We start from the raw sequence: 20550 nt of genomic DNA, 5'->3' as shown, positions 1-20550 counted from the left end.
TACACCATTTTAAAGATAAGACTCTCGTTAATCTAACCACACTGTCCGATTTCAAAAAGGCTTTACAACGAAAGCAAAACATTAGATTATGTCAGCAGAGTACCCAGCCAGAAATAATCAGACACCCATTTTTCAAGCTAGCATATAATGTCACATAAACCCAAACCACAGCTAAATGTAGCACTAACCTTTGATGATCTTCATCAGATGACAACCCTAGGACATTATGTTGTACAATACATGCATGTTTTGTTCAATCAAGTTCATATTTATATCAAAAAACAGCTTTTTACATTAGCATGTGACTAGCATTCCCACCGAACACAGCCGGTAAATTTACTAAATTACTCACGATAAACATTCACAAAAAGCATAACAATTATTTTAAGAATTATAGATACAGAACTCCTCTATGCACTCGATATGTCCGATTTTAAAATAGCTTTTCGGTGAAAGCACATTTTGCAATATTCTCAGTAGATAGCCCGGCATCACAGGGCTAGCTATTTAGACACCCAGCAAGTTTAGCACTCATCAAAGTCAGATTTACTATAAGAAAAATGTTATTACCTTTGTTGTCTTCGTCAGAATGCACTCCCAGGACTTCTACTTCAATAACAAATGTTGGTTTGGTCCAAAATAATCCATCGTTATATCCAAACAGCGGCGTTTTGTTTGTGCGTTCTAGACACTATCCTAAAGGGTAAATAAGGGTGGCGAGCATGGCGCAATTCGTGACAAAAGAATTCTAAATATTCCATTACCGTACTTCGAAGCATGTCAACCGCTGTTTAAAATCAATTTTTATACCATTTTTCTCATTAAAAAGCGATAATATTCCAACCGGGAATCTGCTTTTAGGTAAACAGACAAAGGAAAAGAAAGCATTCGGTCGAAGCGGGCACGCGCCTAAGCCCATAGTACTCTGAGTGGCCACTTGCCAAAAGCGATAAAGTGTTTCAGCCAGAGCCTGCCTCGATATCGTTCAGCTTTTTCCCGGGCTCTGAGACCCTATGGAAGCCGTAGGAAGTGTCACGTTATTGCACAGATCCTGAGTCTTCAATAAAAAGAGCCAAGATGAAACACTACTTCTCAGACAGGCCACTTCCTGCTTGAAATCTTCTCAGGTTTTGGCTTGCCATATGAGTTCTGTTATACTCACAGACACCATTCAAACAGTTTTAGAAACTTGAGGGTGTTTTCTATCCAAAGCCAATAATGATATGCATATTCTAGTTACTGGGCAGGAGTAGTAACCAGATTAAATCGGGTACGTTTTTTATCCGGCCGTGTCAATACTGCCCCCTAGCCCTAACAGGTTAACACTTTTTTGGTTACTACATGATTCCATATGTGGTATTTCATAGTTTTGATGTCTTCACTATTATTCTACAATGTAGAAAATATCAATGGCAGTATTCAGTTGGTTTTTGCATTATTACATCCTCGAAAACACTGTTGCTGATTAGCTATTCTGTTGATAATCTGCACGCCATTAAATGCATAGTCTGTATCCCAAATGGTTGCCTTATTTCCTATGGGCCCTGGTCATAAGTAGTGCACTATATACTGTAGGGAATAGGGTGCCATTTAGCATGCATGCATAGAATAATCCACCACAACAAAACCTAATTGGAGGCATTGCATGCCCAGAGGAATGTGGCAAGCAGTTTGATTTCACTAAATCAGAAAGTATCGGAAATAAACACAAGCTTGGCTTGTTTGAATCAGATGAAGAATCCCAGCCAATGTCAACAGACAGTAGATTTGCACATTTCCATAATTCAAAGGCCCAATCTGTGATATGGAAACAATGTATAGCCTTAAAATACGGTTTCACCTCACAGACTATCAATCCTTGCATCTAAAGCTTGATCTATCTAATTTGAGAATTCTTACATTTCTCCAGCCCCATCCCTCAGATGGCAAACCAAGTGGTGTGGGGGCTTCCATTTTGATGTTTTTCTGATTCAGGATTGGGCCTTAAACTTAATTTGCTAGTTTGTTTATCTGATATAAGATCTGCATCTCCAACTTCCTCTCACGTCTTTCTCACCTTTTTAAAACGGTCTCTTGAAATTATCTTGACCTGACAGCCCCAGTTTAACTGCAGTGTGTAGTGTGATAAAAAAAATTTGTATTTAACTGATCTATTTGATATTAATGGTTAACAATTAATATTTAACTAATAGTAAGACATTGCTGTCCTACTAGTGTCTGTGTCTTCATGGGCTCCACTCTAGTTCCCTGCAGCTAATCTGGGCGTGTGGTCACTGGAGATGGCTTGAGTTGACAAATGAGTTAAAGACTGCGTTACATAGACAAGAATGTGTTTTACTAGAGATGGCTTTGGAGTAGAACAATCCCTCATTGTCTCAAAATCATCCTTGCATCTGGGAAACTAAGCCAGGGTGGGGTTAAGACAACGTGCAGATAATGACAGGATGAACCCAGAGTGCATTATGATGCTCCTTGGTCTGCATGAGGGGGGTTGAACCAACCATGGCTGAGCATTGTTAGTGTCCGCTATATATGGTACTCTGCATTTGTGTAAAGGTTAGGTTACTCGGTCCAACACTCAAGGGTGTGGGGTCGACCAGCCTCATAATTGCAATAATTAGTCAATATTAAATAAAGATGATTGTTTGAAAAAATGACGAAGTCTCTCTCAGTACTGAATTTCCATGACAGTAGCCACGTCCTGACCCCAGTTTGACAACAGTGTGGAGCTGCGTCCTGACCCCTCTCCAGCTGAAGGACAGTGTGTGTGGCTCCAGAGTACACAGACCTGAGGTCAAATGGCTCACACAACCACTCACGGTCTTCTGAGAGGCAGAAAGAGAAAGATGCTCAAGTCACCATGAGCTGGTAATGTGTTGCTTCTCTCAACCAGCATTGAGTAAAACTATAAAACTCTGTTTCAAGCTTCTCAGAGTGCTGATATAGGTTCAGCTCTCTGGGTCCATGTAATCTTATTCCTTGTGATCTAAAGGGCTAAACTGATCCTAAATCAGTACTCCATCTCTGAGAAACGTTGTACTGCCCCTGTTCTGTAGTTTTGTACAAATCTCAGACTAAAACAAACTGAGAGGATCAATCTGGCCTACTTTGGCATTGTGAGAGTTGTGTGTTAACTGTGAGAAGTGAGTGCACTCTGTGTTTACCAAGATACAATACACAAGGTTGGCAAGCATTTCACTTTAAGGTCTACACCTGTTGTATTCGGTGCATGTGACAAATAAAATTAGATTTGAAATTACCGATAATCCTTAGGAGGTTAGGTACGAGGTGGTACGGAAAATTAGGAAGTGTATGTGTGGGTGTGTGTGTCTTTGTGTATGCTTGTGTTGGCCTACCGAAATGTTCAAAATGTGTGTGTGTATGCGCATATTTGGCCTACCTGTGCAGGAATAGTCATCCACTCTGATGAAGCCAGGTAGACAGTCACAGCGATGGCTGCCGGGTAGGTTCACACACGCCGTGTTAGCCTGGCAGTAGTGCATCTGGGTGGCACACTCATCGATATCTGAGAGAGTAGAACCCACACAGAGGAGTTGTCAATATATATATTGTTTATGGATAGTGACAGTTGGAATGTAGAGAGGGGGACAGATACAAAGGGAGATAGTAGGGGCCGAGGAGGAATATATAACTCTGTCGCCAGCGGGGGGGGGCAGGACCGAGTTTAGGAAACCCTGGTCTAGTGGTTAGTGTTCTAGACCCCAGGCCACATGTACCTGTATCGGTGTGGGTTCAAATCTGTCCCACTACCTTTTGATACTCTCATATCCTATTTTACCCCACGAATGTAAACATTTTTTTTTTTAAGTTTGAAAAAAGAAGTGGAGTTCATTCCTTTGGAGAGCATCCCAAGTGACACCCTCTTCCCTTAAATGTTTTATTTAACCTTTATTTAACCAGGTAGGCCAGTTGAGAACAAGTTCTCATTTACAACGGCGACCTGGTCAAGATAAAGCAAAAGCAGTGCAACAAAAACAATAACACAGAGTTACACATGGGATAAACAAACGTACAGTCATTAACACAATAGTAAAATCTGTATACAGTGTGTGCAAACGAAGTAAGGAGGTAAGGCAATAAATAGGCCATAGTGGTGAAGTAATTACAATTTAGCAAATAACACCGGAGTGATATATGTGCAGATGAGGATGTGCAAGTAGAAATACTAGTGTGCAAAAAAGCAGAAAAACAAAAACAAACATGGGATGAGGTAGGTAGTTGGTTGGATGGGCTATTTACAGATGGGCTGTGTACAGCTGCAGCGATCGGTAAGCTGCTCTGACAGCTGATGCTTAAAGTTAGTGAGGGAGATATAAGTCCCCAACTTCAGTGATTTTTGCAATGCGTTCCAGTCATTGGCAGCAGAGAACTGGAAGGAAAGCCGGCCAAAGCAGCTGTTGGCTTTGGGGATGACCATACTTATTTCCCTCATTAAAATGCTAATCATTTTGTAACATTTTTGACATGCATTTTTCTGGATTTTTGTTGTTGTTATTCTGTCTCTCACTGTTCAAATAAACCTACCATTAAAATTATAGACTGATCATTTCTTTGTCAGTGGGCAAACGTACAAAATCAGCAGGGGGGATCAAATACTTTTTTCCCTCACTGTAAATAGGCAAGTCTGGTAGCTTCAAGGTTAGAGAGTTATTATTATTTAAACACTCTGAGCACATGGAAAGGCACTATTCTGTATATAATTATTATTATAGGAGTCATCTCTCTGAAGGAGGAGTTACAGTGAGAACAGTCACACCTAAACATGATTCATCCTAGAACGGGAAAGTAACACGTGTCAAGAAGAACATCGAAATTAGCACCAACCAATCAAATCAAATTTTATTGGTCACATGCGCCGAATACAACAGGTGTAGACTACAGTGAAATGTCTACTTAAAAGCCTATTCCCAACAATGCAGAGTTAAAAAGGAAGACAAATATTTGCTGAATAAATAAGGAAATAGTAACACAATTAAAAAACAACCAAGCTACATACAAGGAGTACCAGTACTGAGTCAATTTGCAGGGGTACGACGTAGTTGAGATCATTTACGTAATACTGTATGTACAGTAGATGTGGGTCGGGGTAAAAGTGACTAGGCAATTAGAATATACGCTGTCTACTAAACACTAAGGACATCTGTTTTCTTTCATGACATAGACTAACCAGGTGAATTCAGGTGAAAGATATGATCCCTTATTGATGTCACTTGTTAAATCCACGTCAATCAGTGTAGATGAAGGGGAGGAGAAGGGTTAAAGAATTATTTTAAAGCCTTGGGGGGGTTCAACTCAATATTAGGAAGGTGTTCTTAATGTTTTGTACACTCAGTGTATGTAAACATAGTAGCAGCAGCGTATGTGAAGCGTGAAAGTGTGTCTATGTGTGTGTGTGGCTTCAATATGCATGTGTGTGCGTGTGTATGTTTTGTATGTGTGTGTTTTGGAGTGTCCTTTTAGTATGTGTGAGTGTGCATAGAGTCAATGCAATGCAAAACAATTAAGATAAATAAAAAATAAAGTGGGTCGATGTAAAATGTCCTGGTAGCCATATGGTTAACTGTTCAGCAGTCCTATGGGTTGGGCGTAGAAGCTGTTCAGCTGTCTTTTGTTCCCAGACTTGGCGCTCTGGCACTGCTTGCAGTGCGGTAGCAGAGAGAACAGTCTATGACTTGGGTGGCTGGAGTCTTTGACAACTTTTAGGGCCTCCCTCTGACACCGCCTGGTAAAGAGGTCCTGGATGGCAGAGAGTTCGGCCCCAGTGATGTACTGGGCTGTATGCATTAACCTCTGTAGCGCCTTGCTGTCGGATGCCGAGCAGTTGCCATACCAAGCGGTGATGCAGCCAGTCAAGATGCTCTCTTTGGTGCCGCCAACTAGAACCAATTGAATTGTAAACTTAGCACGTTGCAAACATCTCCGATGAGTCGAGCAATTGCCCGTTGCGACCATCGTGCAGGAAGACATGAAGAAGCCTAGACACAAAAATACATTGAAGCAAAATGCGTCGTGAGTGGATAATTAAGTGCTCACCAATTACTCTGGACTTCACTGTCACCAGCAACTTGGTGCTGGGAAGTGCCCTTGACACACTGTGAAGTAGTAAGTCATCATTACTGAAATTAAAAGCAGTCTGCTTACAAGGGCCAATAAATGATTCCACTGGGTGATTATATTAGCTGTAGGAGTTGGGTAGAGTGTGTGTGTGTAAAAAATATAGAGTTAAATGTGTGTGTGTATGTGTGTGCATACAGTGCATTCAGATTATTTATTTTTTGTGTTACAGCCTGAATTTAAAATGGATTACACTGAGATTTGCCACTGCCGACACAATAACACATAATGTGAAAGTGGAATTATGTTTTTTATGTTGTTTATTTTTTTAAATTAAATTTTAAAAGAAAAGGTTCAGTCTGCTTTCCACCAGACACTAGGAGATGAATTCACCTTTCAGGTTTTTGAAAAGAATAATGGTCAAATGTTGCACAGTCCAGGTGTGGAAAGCTCTAAAAGAATTACCCAGAAAGACTCACAGCTGTAATCGCTGCCAAAGGTGCTTCTACAAAGTATTGACTCAAGGGTGTGAAAATTTAACGTACCAGTCCAAAGTTTGGACACAAACCTCTCTTTATTTTCACTATTTTCGACATTATAGAATAGTAGTGAAGACATCAAAACTATGAAATAACATATATGGAATCATGTAGAAACAAAAAATGTGTTAAACATATCAAAATATATTTTATATTTGAGATTCTTCAAAGTAACCACCCATTGCCTTGATGGCAGCTTTGCACACTCTTGGCATTCTCTCAACCAGCTTCATGAGGTAGTCACCTGGAATGCATATCCATTTTTTTTAAAGTACAAAGTTAATTTGTGGAATTTCTTTCCCTCTTAATATGTTTGAGCCATTCAGTTTTGTTGTGACAAGGTAGGGGTGGTATACAGAATATAGACCAGTTTGGGTAAAAGCTAAGAGAAACAACAGTCCATCATTACTTTAAGACAAGAAGGTCAGTCAATCCTGAAAATTTCAAGAACTTCGAAAGTTTCTTCAACTGCAGTTGCAAAAACCATTAAGCACTATGATGAAACTGACTCTCATGAGGACCGCCACAGGAAAGAAAGACCCAGAGTTACCTCTGCTGCAGAGGATAAGTTCATTAACTGCACCTCAGGACAATGACGCAACACACCTCCAGGCTCTGTATGACCAAGAAGGATAGCGATGGTGCTGCATCAGATAACCTGGCCTCCACAATCACCCAACCTCAACCCAATTGAGATGGATTGGGATGAGTTGGACCGCCGAGTGAAGGAAAAGAAGCCAACAAGTTCTCAGGATATGTGGGAACTCCTCCAGGACTGTTGGAATAGTATTTCAGGTGAAGCTGGTTGAGAGAATTCCAAGAGTGTGCAAAGCTATCATCAAGGCAAAGGGTGGCTACTTTGAAGAATCTAAAATCTAAAACATACTTTGATTTGTTTAACATAGTTTTCACTATTATTCTACAATGCAGCGAATAGTATAAATAAAGAAAAACCCTGGAGGTTTAGGTGTGTCAAAACTTTTGACTGGTACTTTATGAAAATTACATTCTTCTGTATTTCATTTTCAATAAATTAGCAAACATTTCTAAAAACATGTTTTCACTTTGTTACTAGGGGGCATTGCGTGTAGAACAATGAGAGAAAAAATCTATTTAATCTATTTTGAATTCAGGCTAACAAAACAAAATGTGGAGTAAGTCAAATGGTACGAATACTTTCTTAAGGCACTGTATGTACCAATGTTTTAGCTAAAGGTGGGCTGTACTGTACAAGCTGTATTGCATGTGGGCCCTAAACAGTAGTCGGGAATGGTACAATACTGTATAAGTAAATAGCCTTGCACAAACCTTGGCTTGTGGTAGCCGGAATGGTTAATGGGAGCAGGATCTCTTGTTTCTGTAGCGTGAGGCAGCTGATGTACAAGTACAGACCCTAGACAGAATGTTAGTCTATTGCAGGGCCTTATCCCCAATATACCTCCTTAATGCTGAGTGCCAAGCAGAGACACATTCTGTCCCATTTTTACAGAAATAGGAAAAGAGGGAGAGGGATGAGCGAGAGAGAGAGGAGAGAAAAGATGAAAGGCACACACCAAGCCCGGGAGAGATTCTGACACAATAACACCCAGGTAATACTGTATCATGGTAGATTACAACCAGGCTAAGCACATCATTTTTCCTCTGCTAATGTACCTTGAAAGTCATCTTTATAAACATTAAAACACTGATTGAGTTAAGGAAAGCTTTGACTATGTACAGACTCAGTGAGCATAGCCTTGCTATAGAGAAAGGTTGCCGTAGGCAGACCTGGCTCTCAAGAGAAAACAGGCTACGTGCACACAGCCCACAAAATGGAAACTGAGGTGGACTTCCTAACCTCCTGCCAAATGCATGACCAAATGCATGACCATATTAGAGACACATATTTCCCTCAGATTAAACAGTCCCACAGATCATTTGAAAACAAACCCAATTTTGATAAACTCCCACATATATTGGGTGAAATACCATATACTATGTTATTACAAAAAAACGTTTTAAATTCTCTGGTGATGCCAATACGGAATACTATCAAATCCTTCTCAAAGATGCCCTCTGGTGGTCAAACTAGCAATAACTTGCAGTAACAGAAGAAATGGGCTGAGAATTAAATGACGTGCCACAGCCAAGAAACTTGGCTTAATTAATTTGATTAATATTATGGTTTATCCATTAAGAGAAAAATTGTCCGTTTGTGCACGGGTTGATTTGAGCATTCTGGCCTTACAACAGCAGTCAAGCACCCAAGCTAACCTTGGCTAGCTACTTCCAGACACAAATGAGACCCCTCTGACCATTTTACTCGCCCTAGCAGAGCTGGTAAGGCAGTTTTCGTGTTAACCAGAGCGTTGGTGACTGTAAATGTGCTGCTGGAAACAATTTAATTATGCTTTTTTCCCGACGTTTACTGACACCGGCCATTTTCAACAGGTGTTGAGCGCTGGTAAAGTAATTATTATGCGCTCTGGTACACTCAGACGAGAGTGCTCTGAAATCCGTGTAGATAGTAGGCTGGACACATGACATTTTTAACAACGTTCTTTTCTGATGAAAACGAGTTCATTGCATCCGCCGTGGAGCCCAGTTTCATAATATGACCATATTTCCCAGCTGCTTGCTGTCGTTTTGAATTAATCGCGAAAAAACAGGCCTTATTTTTGTGCATTTTTCAGCCTGCCAGCTCCTATTAGTTCTATTGAGCACCGTGGCAACAACTCGCCTTCCGAACGTTCTATTCCCAGTTTATGGTTCAACGTCACAATGCCTGACGTTGAACAATGCCTGTTCAACGTCACAATGCCTGCTTTGCTATTGTTGGCAATGTGACCTGCTCACGTTGTTTTATAGTTAAAATGTAAACAACAAAATGTAAACAAAAATAATACTTGAACTCTGAGGTCTTCCCATTGTTTCCTATAGGGGAAATATAGGCATGTCTGTCTATTTCGCAATGTGGATATTTTGTTTTTTTCAAGTTGGGTGTAACCGGTGTGAAATGGCTAGCTAGTCGCTTCAATCAGTGACTTTTGTGGAGGATTGTCACGTTCTGACCTGTAAAGGTGTTATTTGTTAGTGTTTAGTATGGTCAGGACGTGGTAGGGGGTATTTTTGTTTATATGTTTCGGGGATTGTTAGTCTATGTGTATAGACAAGGGGTGTTTGATTAGAGTGGTCTAGAGGTTTGGTATATGTTCTATGTTAGGGCATTTTCTATGTTTATTCTAGTCACTCTGTTTCTATGTGCAGTTTTGTTCTTGACCTTCAATTGGAAGCAGCGGCTCCTCGTTGCTTCTGATTGAAGGTCCTATAATTAGGGGTTTGTTTGTATTGTGGATTGTGGGTAGTTCATTTCTGTTTAGTGTGTTAGGATACATGACAGGACTGTTTGGCTGTCGTTTGTGGTTCTTTGTGAAGTGCCTTTTTCATCCAAAATATAAGATGAACAAATTCCATGCTGCACCTTGGTCCTCTTCTTCCAAAGACAGCCGTTACAGAACTACCCACCAGACCCGGACCAAGCAACAGAAGAGGGAGCAGCCAAGGAAGCAGGAGGATTACAGGGAATCGTGGTCATAGGAGGAAATCCTGGCGGGAGAAGGTCTGTGGCAAAGGAACGGGAGAAGTATGTTGGGACACGGCTAGCAAGGAAGCCTGAGAAATGTTTTGGGGGGGGGGCACACGGGGTGGGTGGGTGGCTGGCTGGGCAAAGGATGCCCCTGAAGCCAACACCTCGTGCTTATTATGGGGAGCACATGGAGTGGAGAGCGCCGAAGTACGAAGAGGTACGCAAGATCTCGCCCATGCACATGCACAGTCCGGTGCGTGTGATCTCAGCCCCAAGCAAAGGCCGTGCTAGAGTGGGCATCCAGCCTGGAAGGAGGATGCCAGCCCAATACGTCTGGCCATCGGTACGCCTCCGAAGTCCAGGCTACAGGACACCTCCTCTATGCACGGTGACCATCAGGCCCTTGCATAGCCCAGTCCGCCCTGTACCAGCACCCCGAATGTACAGGGCTACTACGGCCATCCAGCCAGGACGGGTTGTGCAGGAGGTGAGCTCGAGACTTCTAGTACTCACCCAAGGCCCGGTGTATCCTACTCCTGCTCCTCGTAGAAGCCCTCAGGTGCGTGTATCCAGTCTGGCTCCTCCGAAGCCAGCACCGCGCACCAGGCTTCCCGAGGGGCAGCCTAGTCCAGCTCGACCTATCCCTGCTCCCTGCACAAGCCTACAGGTGCGTGTCTCTAGTCTGACTCCCCCCGAAGCCAGCACCGCGCACCAGGCTTCCAGGACAGCAGCCCAGTCCAGCTCGACCTATTCCGGCTCCCCGCACAAGCCTACAGGTGCGTGTCTCCAGTCTGGCTCCTCCGAAGCCAGCACCGCGCACCAGGCTTCCCGAGCGGCAGCTCAGTCCAACTCATCCTACTCTTGCCCATAGCACTAGCCCTGAGGTACGTGGGCCTAGTCCGGCGTCCCCTACGCCAGCCCCACGTACCAGGCCTTCAGTGCACGCGCCTCGCCCAGATGGCACAGCGACAGCGTCTCGCCCAGAATGCCCAGCGACAGCGCCTAACCCAGAGCGGCAGACAACAGCGTCTCAGTCAGAGTGCCAAACGACAGTGCCTCAGCCCGAGTGTCCGGCACCTATGCCCGAGAGAAGTGGCCCACAGTCCACGGCCAGAGTCACACGACAGTCCAGGGCAACCAGAGTCTGCCAAGAAGAGGGGTGAGCAAGTGGCGGAGCGAGGGATACGTCCCGCTCCAGAGCCACCTCCATAGGGACGAGTATGCGGGAAGGGGGGAGCGTTGCAGAGGCATCGTCGGTGACGGTGGCCGCCCTCCCTTCCCTCCCATATAAACTGGGATTTTTTTGTTTTGGGGTTTATTTTTGTATTTTCTTTTTGTTAGGTGCATCCGGGGTTTGCACCTTTGGGTGTCACGTGTTATTTGTTGTTATTTGTTAGTGTTTAGTATGGTCAGGACGTGGCAGGGGGTATTTTTGTTTATATGTTTCGGGGATTGTTAGTCTGTGTATAGACAAGGGGTGTTTGATTAGAGTGGTCTAGAGGTTTGGTATAAGTTCTGTTAGGGAATTTTCTATGTTTATTCTAGTCACTCTGTTTCTATGTGCAGTTTCGTTCTTGACCTTCAATTGGAAGCAGCGGCTCCTCGTTGCTTCTGATTGAAGGTCCTATAATTAGGGGTTTGTTTGTATTGTGGATTGTGGGTAGTTGTATTCTGTTTTGTGCTTATCACCTGACAGAACTGTTAGTGTCGTATCCGTTAATTGTATACGTGTTTCATTTGTTTCTCCTTCTTCAATATTAAAAAAGATGAGTATACACTTCCCTGTTGCGTCTTGGTCCTCCACACACGACACGCGTTACAAGGATGGAATTCGTTGTAGCCTAATTGTTTTTTAGTAGGTTTCCTCACTACTTTCCTTCCAGCTATACCATTTCTTAATATTATTCAGTTCCTTTGGCTTTGATGCCTTACGATTGAGTATTGCTCTGTTCAAATAGACTGTAATTTTGCTGTGATCTGATAGGGGTGTCAGTGGGCTGACTATGAACAGTGAGAGACTCTGGGTTGTGGTCAGTGATAAAGTAGTCTACAGTACTACTGCCAAGAGATGAGCTATAGGTGTACCTACTTTAGGTGTCCCCTCGAAGCCTACCATTGAGTATATACATACCCAGCGTGTGACAGAGCCGCAGGAGTTGTGACCCGTTCTTGTTGGTTATGTTGTCGTAGTTGTGCCTAGGGAGGCATATGGGCATATGAAGCATGAGGACTTGCAGCGAGTGGTGAACTTCATCAACAACTACACAGTGGATAATGCAATAGTATTACCAGGACACACATTTTGATTATTTAATTTACCTCCGACATGATTGGCACTACTTTTATTGATCTCACATTAGTTCTGTATTTTCCAGAAGCTGTTAAGTCAGCCAAGCTTAAGAAACAAGAGCAGCATCTCCTGCTTGTTCAGAGTGAACGGTCTGTCTACCAAAAGATGGTTGCTGACTGCAAGACCACCTATCAAGACAAGCAGTTGTCTATGGGGGCCCCTACTTAATCAGAGAGGCAATAAAGAGACCAAAGATAACCCTGAATGAGCAGCAAAGCTCCACAGTGGAGATTGGAGTAGCTGTCCATAGGACCACTTTAAGCCATACACTCCACAGAGCTGGGCTTTACGGAAGAGTGGCCAGAAAAAAGCCATTGCTTAAAGAACAAAAATAAGCAAACATGTTTCGTGTTCGCCAAAAGGCACATGGGAGACTCCCCAAACATATGGAAGAAGGTACTCTGGTTAGATGAGACTCAAAGGGAGATTTTTGGCCATCAAGGAAAACGTTATGTCTGGCGCAAACCCAACACCTCTCATCACCCCGCACACCATCCCAGGGACTGGGAAACTGGTCAGAATTGAAGGAATGATGATGGCACTAAATACAGGGAAATTCTTGAGGGAAACCTGTTTCAGTCTTCCAGAGATTTGAGACTGGGATGGAGGTTCACCTTCCAGCAGGACAATGACCCTAAGCATACTGCTAAAGCAACACTCGAGTGGTTTAAGGGGAAACATTTAAAGGTCTTGGAATGGCCTAGTCAAAGCTTAGACCTCAATCCAGTTGAGAATCTGTGGTATGACTTAAAGATTGCTGTCCACCAGCGGAACCCATCCAACTTGAAGGCGCTGGAGCAGTTTTGCTTTGAACAATGGGCAAAGATCCCATTGGCTAGATGTGCCAAGCTTATAGAGACATACCCAAGAGACTTGCAGCTGTAATTGCTGCAAAAGGTGGCTCGACAAAGTATTGATTTTGGGGGGGTGAATAGTTATGCACGCTCAAGTTCCCTTTTTTTGTCTTATTTGTTGTTTGTTTCACAAATGTTTTGCATTCAAAGTGGTAGGCATGTTGTGTAAATCAAATGATACTAACCACCAAAAAAATCTATTTTAATTCCAGGTCGTAAGTCAACAAAATAGGAAAAATGCCAAGGGGGGTGAATGCTTTCGCAAGCCACTGTACCTTATGGAACAGCAGGGACTGAAAAGAGACACACACACGCACAGACGCATGCATACACACATACACACGATAACATATGCACTATACACACATGAACACATGGATTGTGTTGTGTGTATATATGGTAGTAGTGTAGTGGCCTTAAGGCACACACGTAATGTGTTGTGAATTCTGTTGTGAATGGCTTGCAATATTTAAAAATGTGTTTAACTGTGTGTTTAATTTGGCTGGACCCCAGGAAATGGGGATCCATAATAAATACAAATGCAATACATTTCTCCAGTTTTGCTCCTAATGAGAGGCACTGAGGCTTAATATGTGAGATGTCTCATATTCTACAACATGCTACTACAGATAGTACTCAACGATTGCCCATGAATGTGTAACAGCGGTTTCATCTTTCTCTCACAGACAATACCTCTTGGATACAAAGACGTTGATGACTCTAAAGAGGAGATGTGAAAGGTCCTATAACAATCTCCCCTTGTATCAAAGTGACTCAACCTCATTGTACCACATGCAAGTATTACCTTTGTAAAACGGGTAGTATTTATTTATTATTATTATTTATTTTTATTTTACTATATACACTGGGTATACCAAACATTCAATGACCATCATTGTCTCCAGGCTTACAAATCATTCTTTAACCTGTCTCCTCCCCTTCATCTACACTGATTGAAGTGGATTTGACAAGTGACATTAATAAGGAATCATAGTTTTCATCTGTATTCACCTGCTCAGTCTATGTCATGGAAAGAGCAGGTGTTCTTCCAGAATTGCACTAGGCCTTTTTGTGATGCTGAGTGGTATGCGGAGCCTGAGAGTTTAGTGTAACAAGCAGAGGGCCAAATGGATTCCACCCTGGTCCTTTCATCTGTGTGCCATGTGTTTCTGTGTGTTTCATCTTGATCATGCCACTGGAGGCGACTGAACACTGTGACTAAATCCCCTCCCTTATCTCACAATTACTCCACACGCACACGCATGTGCACACGTACGGACACAACACGCACGCACACCACACACAGGCACCCACAACAACAATATACTGTTCACACACTCACCACAACACATGAACTAACACAAGCAAAATCACCAAATCAACACACACAAGCACACACACTTAACACAATACCAAATGACCAATAACCAGTGGTGCATTTAATTAGGGGGATTTAGAATGCAGGCCCCCTCTTATCTCCTTTCTTCTCATCTAAGGGGAAGCCGTGGTGCAGGAAATGTCCTCCGTATAGAGATTAGGGGCCTTCTAAAGGAACGTGCTGTGTTGCCGACGTCTGTCTTGTTACAGGCTCTTATCACACTTTTTTCTGAAATGACTAACAAGGATGCGTCCCAAATGGCACCCTAACCCATAGGGCTCTGGTCAAAAGTAGTGAGCTATAGGGAATAGAGTGCCATTTGGGACACAGCCCACGACTAGAGAGAAGAATAGAGAGCAATTCCACCCTTCTTCTTCACAGACAAACAGCACTGCTGTCATACCCAAAAGCATGGGGAGACAGTGTAGTTTAAAGCGTAAGGCATGGCATTCAAATTTACCTGATGCTAAGCTAGTGACGACTTTGTACTATTTCTACTCACAGACTGATGAGCACGGGAAGACGTAATCTGACACGCAAGACATGCAGACACACACACACACACGCACGCACGCACGCACGCACGCACACACACACACACACACACACACACACACACACACACACACACACACACACACACACACACACACACACTTAGTCTTATATAAATCCTCATGTATTCAGAACGAGACGGTTGATTGGAACGAATTGCAAAAATCACTGAAGCTGAAGTCGTATATCTCCCTCTCTAACTTTAAGCATCAGCTGTCAGAGCAGCTTACCGATCACTGTACCTGTACACAGCCAATCTGTACATAGCACACCCAACTACCTCATTCGAATATTATTACTTAACCTCTTGCTCTTTCGCACCCCAGTATCTCTACTTGCACATCATCATCTGCACATCTATCACTCCAGTGTTAATGCTAAATTGTAATTATTTCACCTCTATAGCCTATTTATTGCCTTACCTCCCTACTCTTCTACATTTGCACACACTGTACATAGATCTTTCTGTTGTGTTATTGACTGTACATTTGTTTATGTGTAACTCTGTGTTGTTTTTGTCGCACTGCTTTGCTTTATCTTGGACAGGTCGCCGTTGTCAATGAGAACTTGTTCTCAACTGGCCTACCTGGTTAAATAAAGGTAAAATTAAAAAAAACATTATTGGTAAAAACCTGTATGCAAATTGAATTGACTCACTTAAGGGTGGCTAGATGCACATTACACTGGAAGGACACAATACAATCCACTGGAACAGACAGTTAGATCAAATCACATCTCACAGTCCGCCTGCTAAATGACTCGGCATGGAGGCAGAGATACTGGATAAGATACATGCAAGTAAAAGCACAGCGCTATCTTGAATTCAAACTGATACAGTGGTAGATGAATTGAACAACATGGCTAGATGGCATCTACTAAACTTAACTTCAATACAAATAATACAATACAACATTATTGTCCATATATTACAGTGGAACTGAAATGTTATCTTGTGTTGAAGGCTTCTTCCAAAATTGTTGTCTCTCTGTGCGCACTGACAAGGCCTACTGATGTCCGGTTCAGTTTGAGAGGGAGAGCGCAAAGATGAGGACCCTACTGCTATAATTGATTTGAATAAAAACAATATGTTTTGTTGCCCATAATTAAGCTATTTAAAAGCATTATTAACCTCACAATACGCTATATTATATTATTTACATAACTTACATTACTATGAAGTGGCAGCTGTGGAGATAGACAGCGCATGGGTGTTGAAAGTAGACTAATTCGAGATGGCCTAATTTAAACAGTCTTCATTTTAAATTTGACTTTAGGCTACTAACAAGAAGAGGGGGGTGTGTTAGAGCCTATTTCTTCCTCTTCAAGAAATAAGAGTTAGGCCTACCTGGTTGACAGATGAAATTATAGTCTACTATCACAGATTTTGTCAGACAATTCATTCAGTCACCATGCACTCTTTAAATATCAGTGTCAGTGAATGGCTTGGTGTGTTAAGTTAAAACCAGGGCTCGAATTGTGGAGGTATGTGAGGGTATTGTGGCTTTTGTTAAAGAAAATGGCTGAAAGCATAGGCCTAGATATATCCTTTAACGGAACTGATTACATAAAGCCATCTATAACGATGCAAAGCTGCACAATTTTGGGGAAAGACGTGACTCCAATGCATATGGGATTTAATTGGTTTGTCTCTATGACATTCAGAGGCTGCACTACAACCTTCTATAGCCGAAGAGACAAAAAAAGTACTTTGCTTGGGAAGTAATGTGTGATTGTGTCACTATCAATTGACATGTAACATTTAAACAGGCTATTAAATGGCATACTAACTCTAAATCAGTCAGGAGAAAGCCAGGTAGCCTAAGAAGGAATTAACATTTATTATTTAGGCTATATTATTATTATTTCGAGGTTAAAAACTGCCATATAGTCCTTTCCAGCAGGCACATTACCTAGTGGCCTCATGGGTAGAATGTTATTCGTATTTTTCATAATTTCATAATTAATAAACATTGTTTAATTTTTAAATACCGACAATCCAGTATTTCTATGTCAAACAGTTTAGTTATATTTCAGTCTTCCGTGATGTGTATATAAAGTGTAATATTGAGATGCAAACTGAAAATGTTATACATTTCAACTCTGACATGGTACAGATGTTTTCTTTTTTTTAAGCCCATAACTATGTGTGTGAGGTGTATACTTTTGTTTCAAAGTAAATTTAAGACCACCAAAAAACACTCTGTGACCCTGATTTAGCTCACTGCAGTGAGGTAAGAAATCTACTGTGAAGCATTTGTGGCACACTACAGGCTGGCAGGAGCGCTCAGCACTTCAACAACACATCAATAACAGCACTTCAACAACATTGCCATGTAATTCTTACAAAATAAAGTTTCTAAAACTGCATATCTAAGACTCTGGTTTGTCCTAGGAGTGAGGGTAAATGGTAGGCATTTTTTCTACTGTCCACTTTGTTTTAATTATTATTTGGGGTTTAGGGGAAAAACAAACTCCAACACGTTCACACATGGAGCCCCCCCATGTGCGCATGCCACACACACACACACACACACACACACACACACACAGTTGTGACTATATATGGTACCTTCACACAGACCTCCACTTTCTGTGGATGCGGGGCAGATGCAGCCTGAGGGGCAGTGTTCTGAGAGCTTGTCAGGCTGCACATACAGTTCTGACAGCAACAATGTCATCCACACACACACAGTTGTGACAGGCAATATCACACTGCAGGAAGCCCAACATCTGCTGCTGTCTAAAAATGTGCTGTCACACATATGCACTCGATAAACACAATGTAAACAACACACATAAATATAATGCAGAAAGCAAACGCAACTACGCCGAGAGCACATATGGGGGCGTTGTTTTCTGTTTAGTCTTCAGTACCTGACAGAACTGTGAGCTGATCGTTTTTGCTTTTGTTATTTTCTTTAGTGTTCTGTGTTAAGATAAAGTCATTATGAGCACTCAACACACTGCGCTTTGGTCCCCTCTCTACGACAGTCGTTACAACACTTCCTTATTCTTACTGCTGATGGTTGAGAAGGAAACACACACAAGTTTTCATTGCTCTTGTTTCTCATTGCTCTTGTTTCTTGGCCCAAGCGAGTGTCTTATTCTCATTGGTATCCTTTAGTAGTGGTTTCTTTGCAGCAATTTGACCATTAATGCCTGATTCATGCAGTCTCCTCTGAACAGTTGATGTTGAGATGTGTCAGTCACTTGAACTCTGAAGCATTTATTTGGGCTGAAATTTCTGAGGCTGGTAGTTCTAATGAACTTATCCTCTGCAGCAGAGGTAATGCTGTCTTCCTTTCCTGTGGCGGTCCTCATGAGTCAGTTTCATCATAGCGCTTGTTTTTTGCGACTCAGTCTCACCAGCAAAGCACCCCTGCACCATCACACCTCCTCCTCGATGCTTCACGGTGGGAACCACACATGCAGAGATCATCTGTTCACCTACTCTGCGTCTCACAAAGATACAGCGGTTGGACCCAAAAACCTAAAAGACAAAAGGATAGATTTCCACCAGTCTAATGTCCATTGCTTGTGTTTCTTGGCCCAAGCAAGTCGCTTCTTCTTATTGGTTTCCTTTAGTAGTTTCTTTGCAGCAATTCGACCATGAAGGCTTGATTCACACAGTCTCCTCTGAACAGTTGATATTGAGATGTGTCTGTTACTTGAACTCTGTCAAGCATTTATTTGGGCTGCAATTTCTGAGGCTGGTAACACTAATGAACTTATCCTCTGCAGCAGAAGTAACTCTGGGTCTTCCTTTCCTGTGGCTGTCCTCATGAGAGGCAGTTTCATCATAGCGCTTGATGGTTTTTGCAACTGCACTTGAAGAAACTTTAAAAGTTCTTGAAATGTTCTGCATTGACTGACCTTCATGTCTTAAAGTAACGATGAGCTGTTATTTGAACTGTTCTTGCCATATGTACTTGGTATTTTACCAAATAGGGCTATCTTCTGTATACCACCCCTACCTTGTCACAACACAACTGATTAGCTCAAACACATTAAGAAGGAAATAAATTCCACAAATTAACTTTATAACAAGGCACACCTGTTAATTGAAATGTATTCCAGGTGACTACCTCATGAAGCTGGTTGAGAGAATGCCAGGAATGTGCAATGCTGTCATCAAGGCAAAGGGTGGCTACTTTGAAGAATCTCAAAAATAAAATACATGTTGATTTGTGTAACACATTTGGTTACTACAAGATTCCATATGTTTTATTTAATAGTTGTGATGTCTTCACTATTATTCTTCAATTTAGAAAATATAACAAATTTAGAAAAACCCTTGAATGGGTGGTGTGTCCAAACTTTTGACTTGTACTGTATGTGTAATATATACATACATACGTGCATACATACAGTTGAAGTCGGAAGTTTACATACACTTAGGTTGGAGTCATTAAAACTTGTTTTTAAACCATACACACATTTCTTGTTAACAAACTATAGTTTTGGCAAGTCGGTTAGGATATCTACTTTGTGCAGGACACAAGTAATTTTTCCAACAATTGTTACAGACAGATTATTTCACTTATAATTCACTGTATCACAATTCCAGTGGGTCAGAGGTTTACATACACTAAGTTGACTGCCTTTAAACAGCTTGGAAAATTCATGAAATTATGTCATGGCTTTAGAAGCTTCTGACTGGCTAATTGACATCATTTGAATCAATTTGAGGTGTACCTGTGGATGTGTTTCAAGGCCTACCTTCAAACTCAGTGCCTCTTTGCTTGACATCATGGGAAAATCAAAAGAAATCAGCCAAGACCTCCAAAAAATTATTGTAGATCGCCACAAGTCTGATTCATCCTTGGGAGCACTTTCCAAATGCCTGAAGGTACCACGTTCAGCCTGTACAAACAATAGTACACAAGTATAAACACCATGCAGCCGGCATACCGCACAGGAAGGAGAGGCGTTCTGTCTTCTAGAGATGAACGTACTTTGGTGCAAAAAGTGCAAATCAATCCCAGAACAACAGCAAAGGACCTTGTGAAGATGCTGGAGGAAACAGGTACAAAAGTATCTATATCCACAGTAAAACGAGTCCTATATCGACATAACCTGAAAGGTCGCTCAGCAAGGAAGAAGCCACTGCTCCAAAACCGGCATTAAAAAAAGCCAGACTACTGTTTGCAACTGCACATGAGGACAAAGATCGTACTTTTTGGAGAAATGTCCTCTGGTCTGATGAAACAAAAATACAACTGTTTGGCCATAAT

The 20550-nt window shown here is 42.0% G+C and overlaps 1 protein-coding gene across 1 annotated transcript in view; it reads right to left on the bottom strand.

The window, feature by feature from the left end:
* Positions 1 to 20550, bottom strand: part of LOC106587057 (protein kinase C-binding protein NELL1) — a 493867-nt gene that overhangs the window by 154839 nt on the left and 318478 nt on the right. Inside the window, exon 13 of the mRNA XM_014174942.2 lies at positions 3401 to 3526. Within this exon, the coding sequence (XP_014030417.2) occupies positions 3401 to 3526 (126 nt within the window). The remainder of the gene's footprint in view (positions 1 to 3400; positions 3527 to 20550) is intronic.

This window comes from Salmo salar, chromosome ssa26 (assembly GCF_905237065.1).
Source record: "Salmo salar chromosome ssa26, Ssal_v3.1, whole genome shotgun sequence".
Classification (NCBI taxonomy): domain Eukaryota; kingdom Metazoa; phylum Chordata; class Actinopteri; order Salmoniformes; family Salmonidae; genus Salmo; species Salmo salar.
The sequence above is the reverse complement of the archived record's forward strand: the minus strand, read 5'-3'. Positions and strand labels throughout refer to the sequence as shown.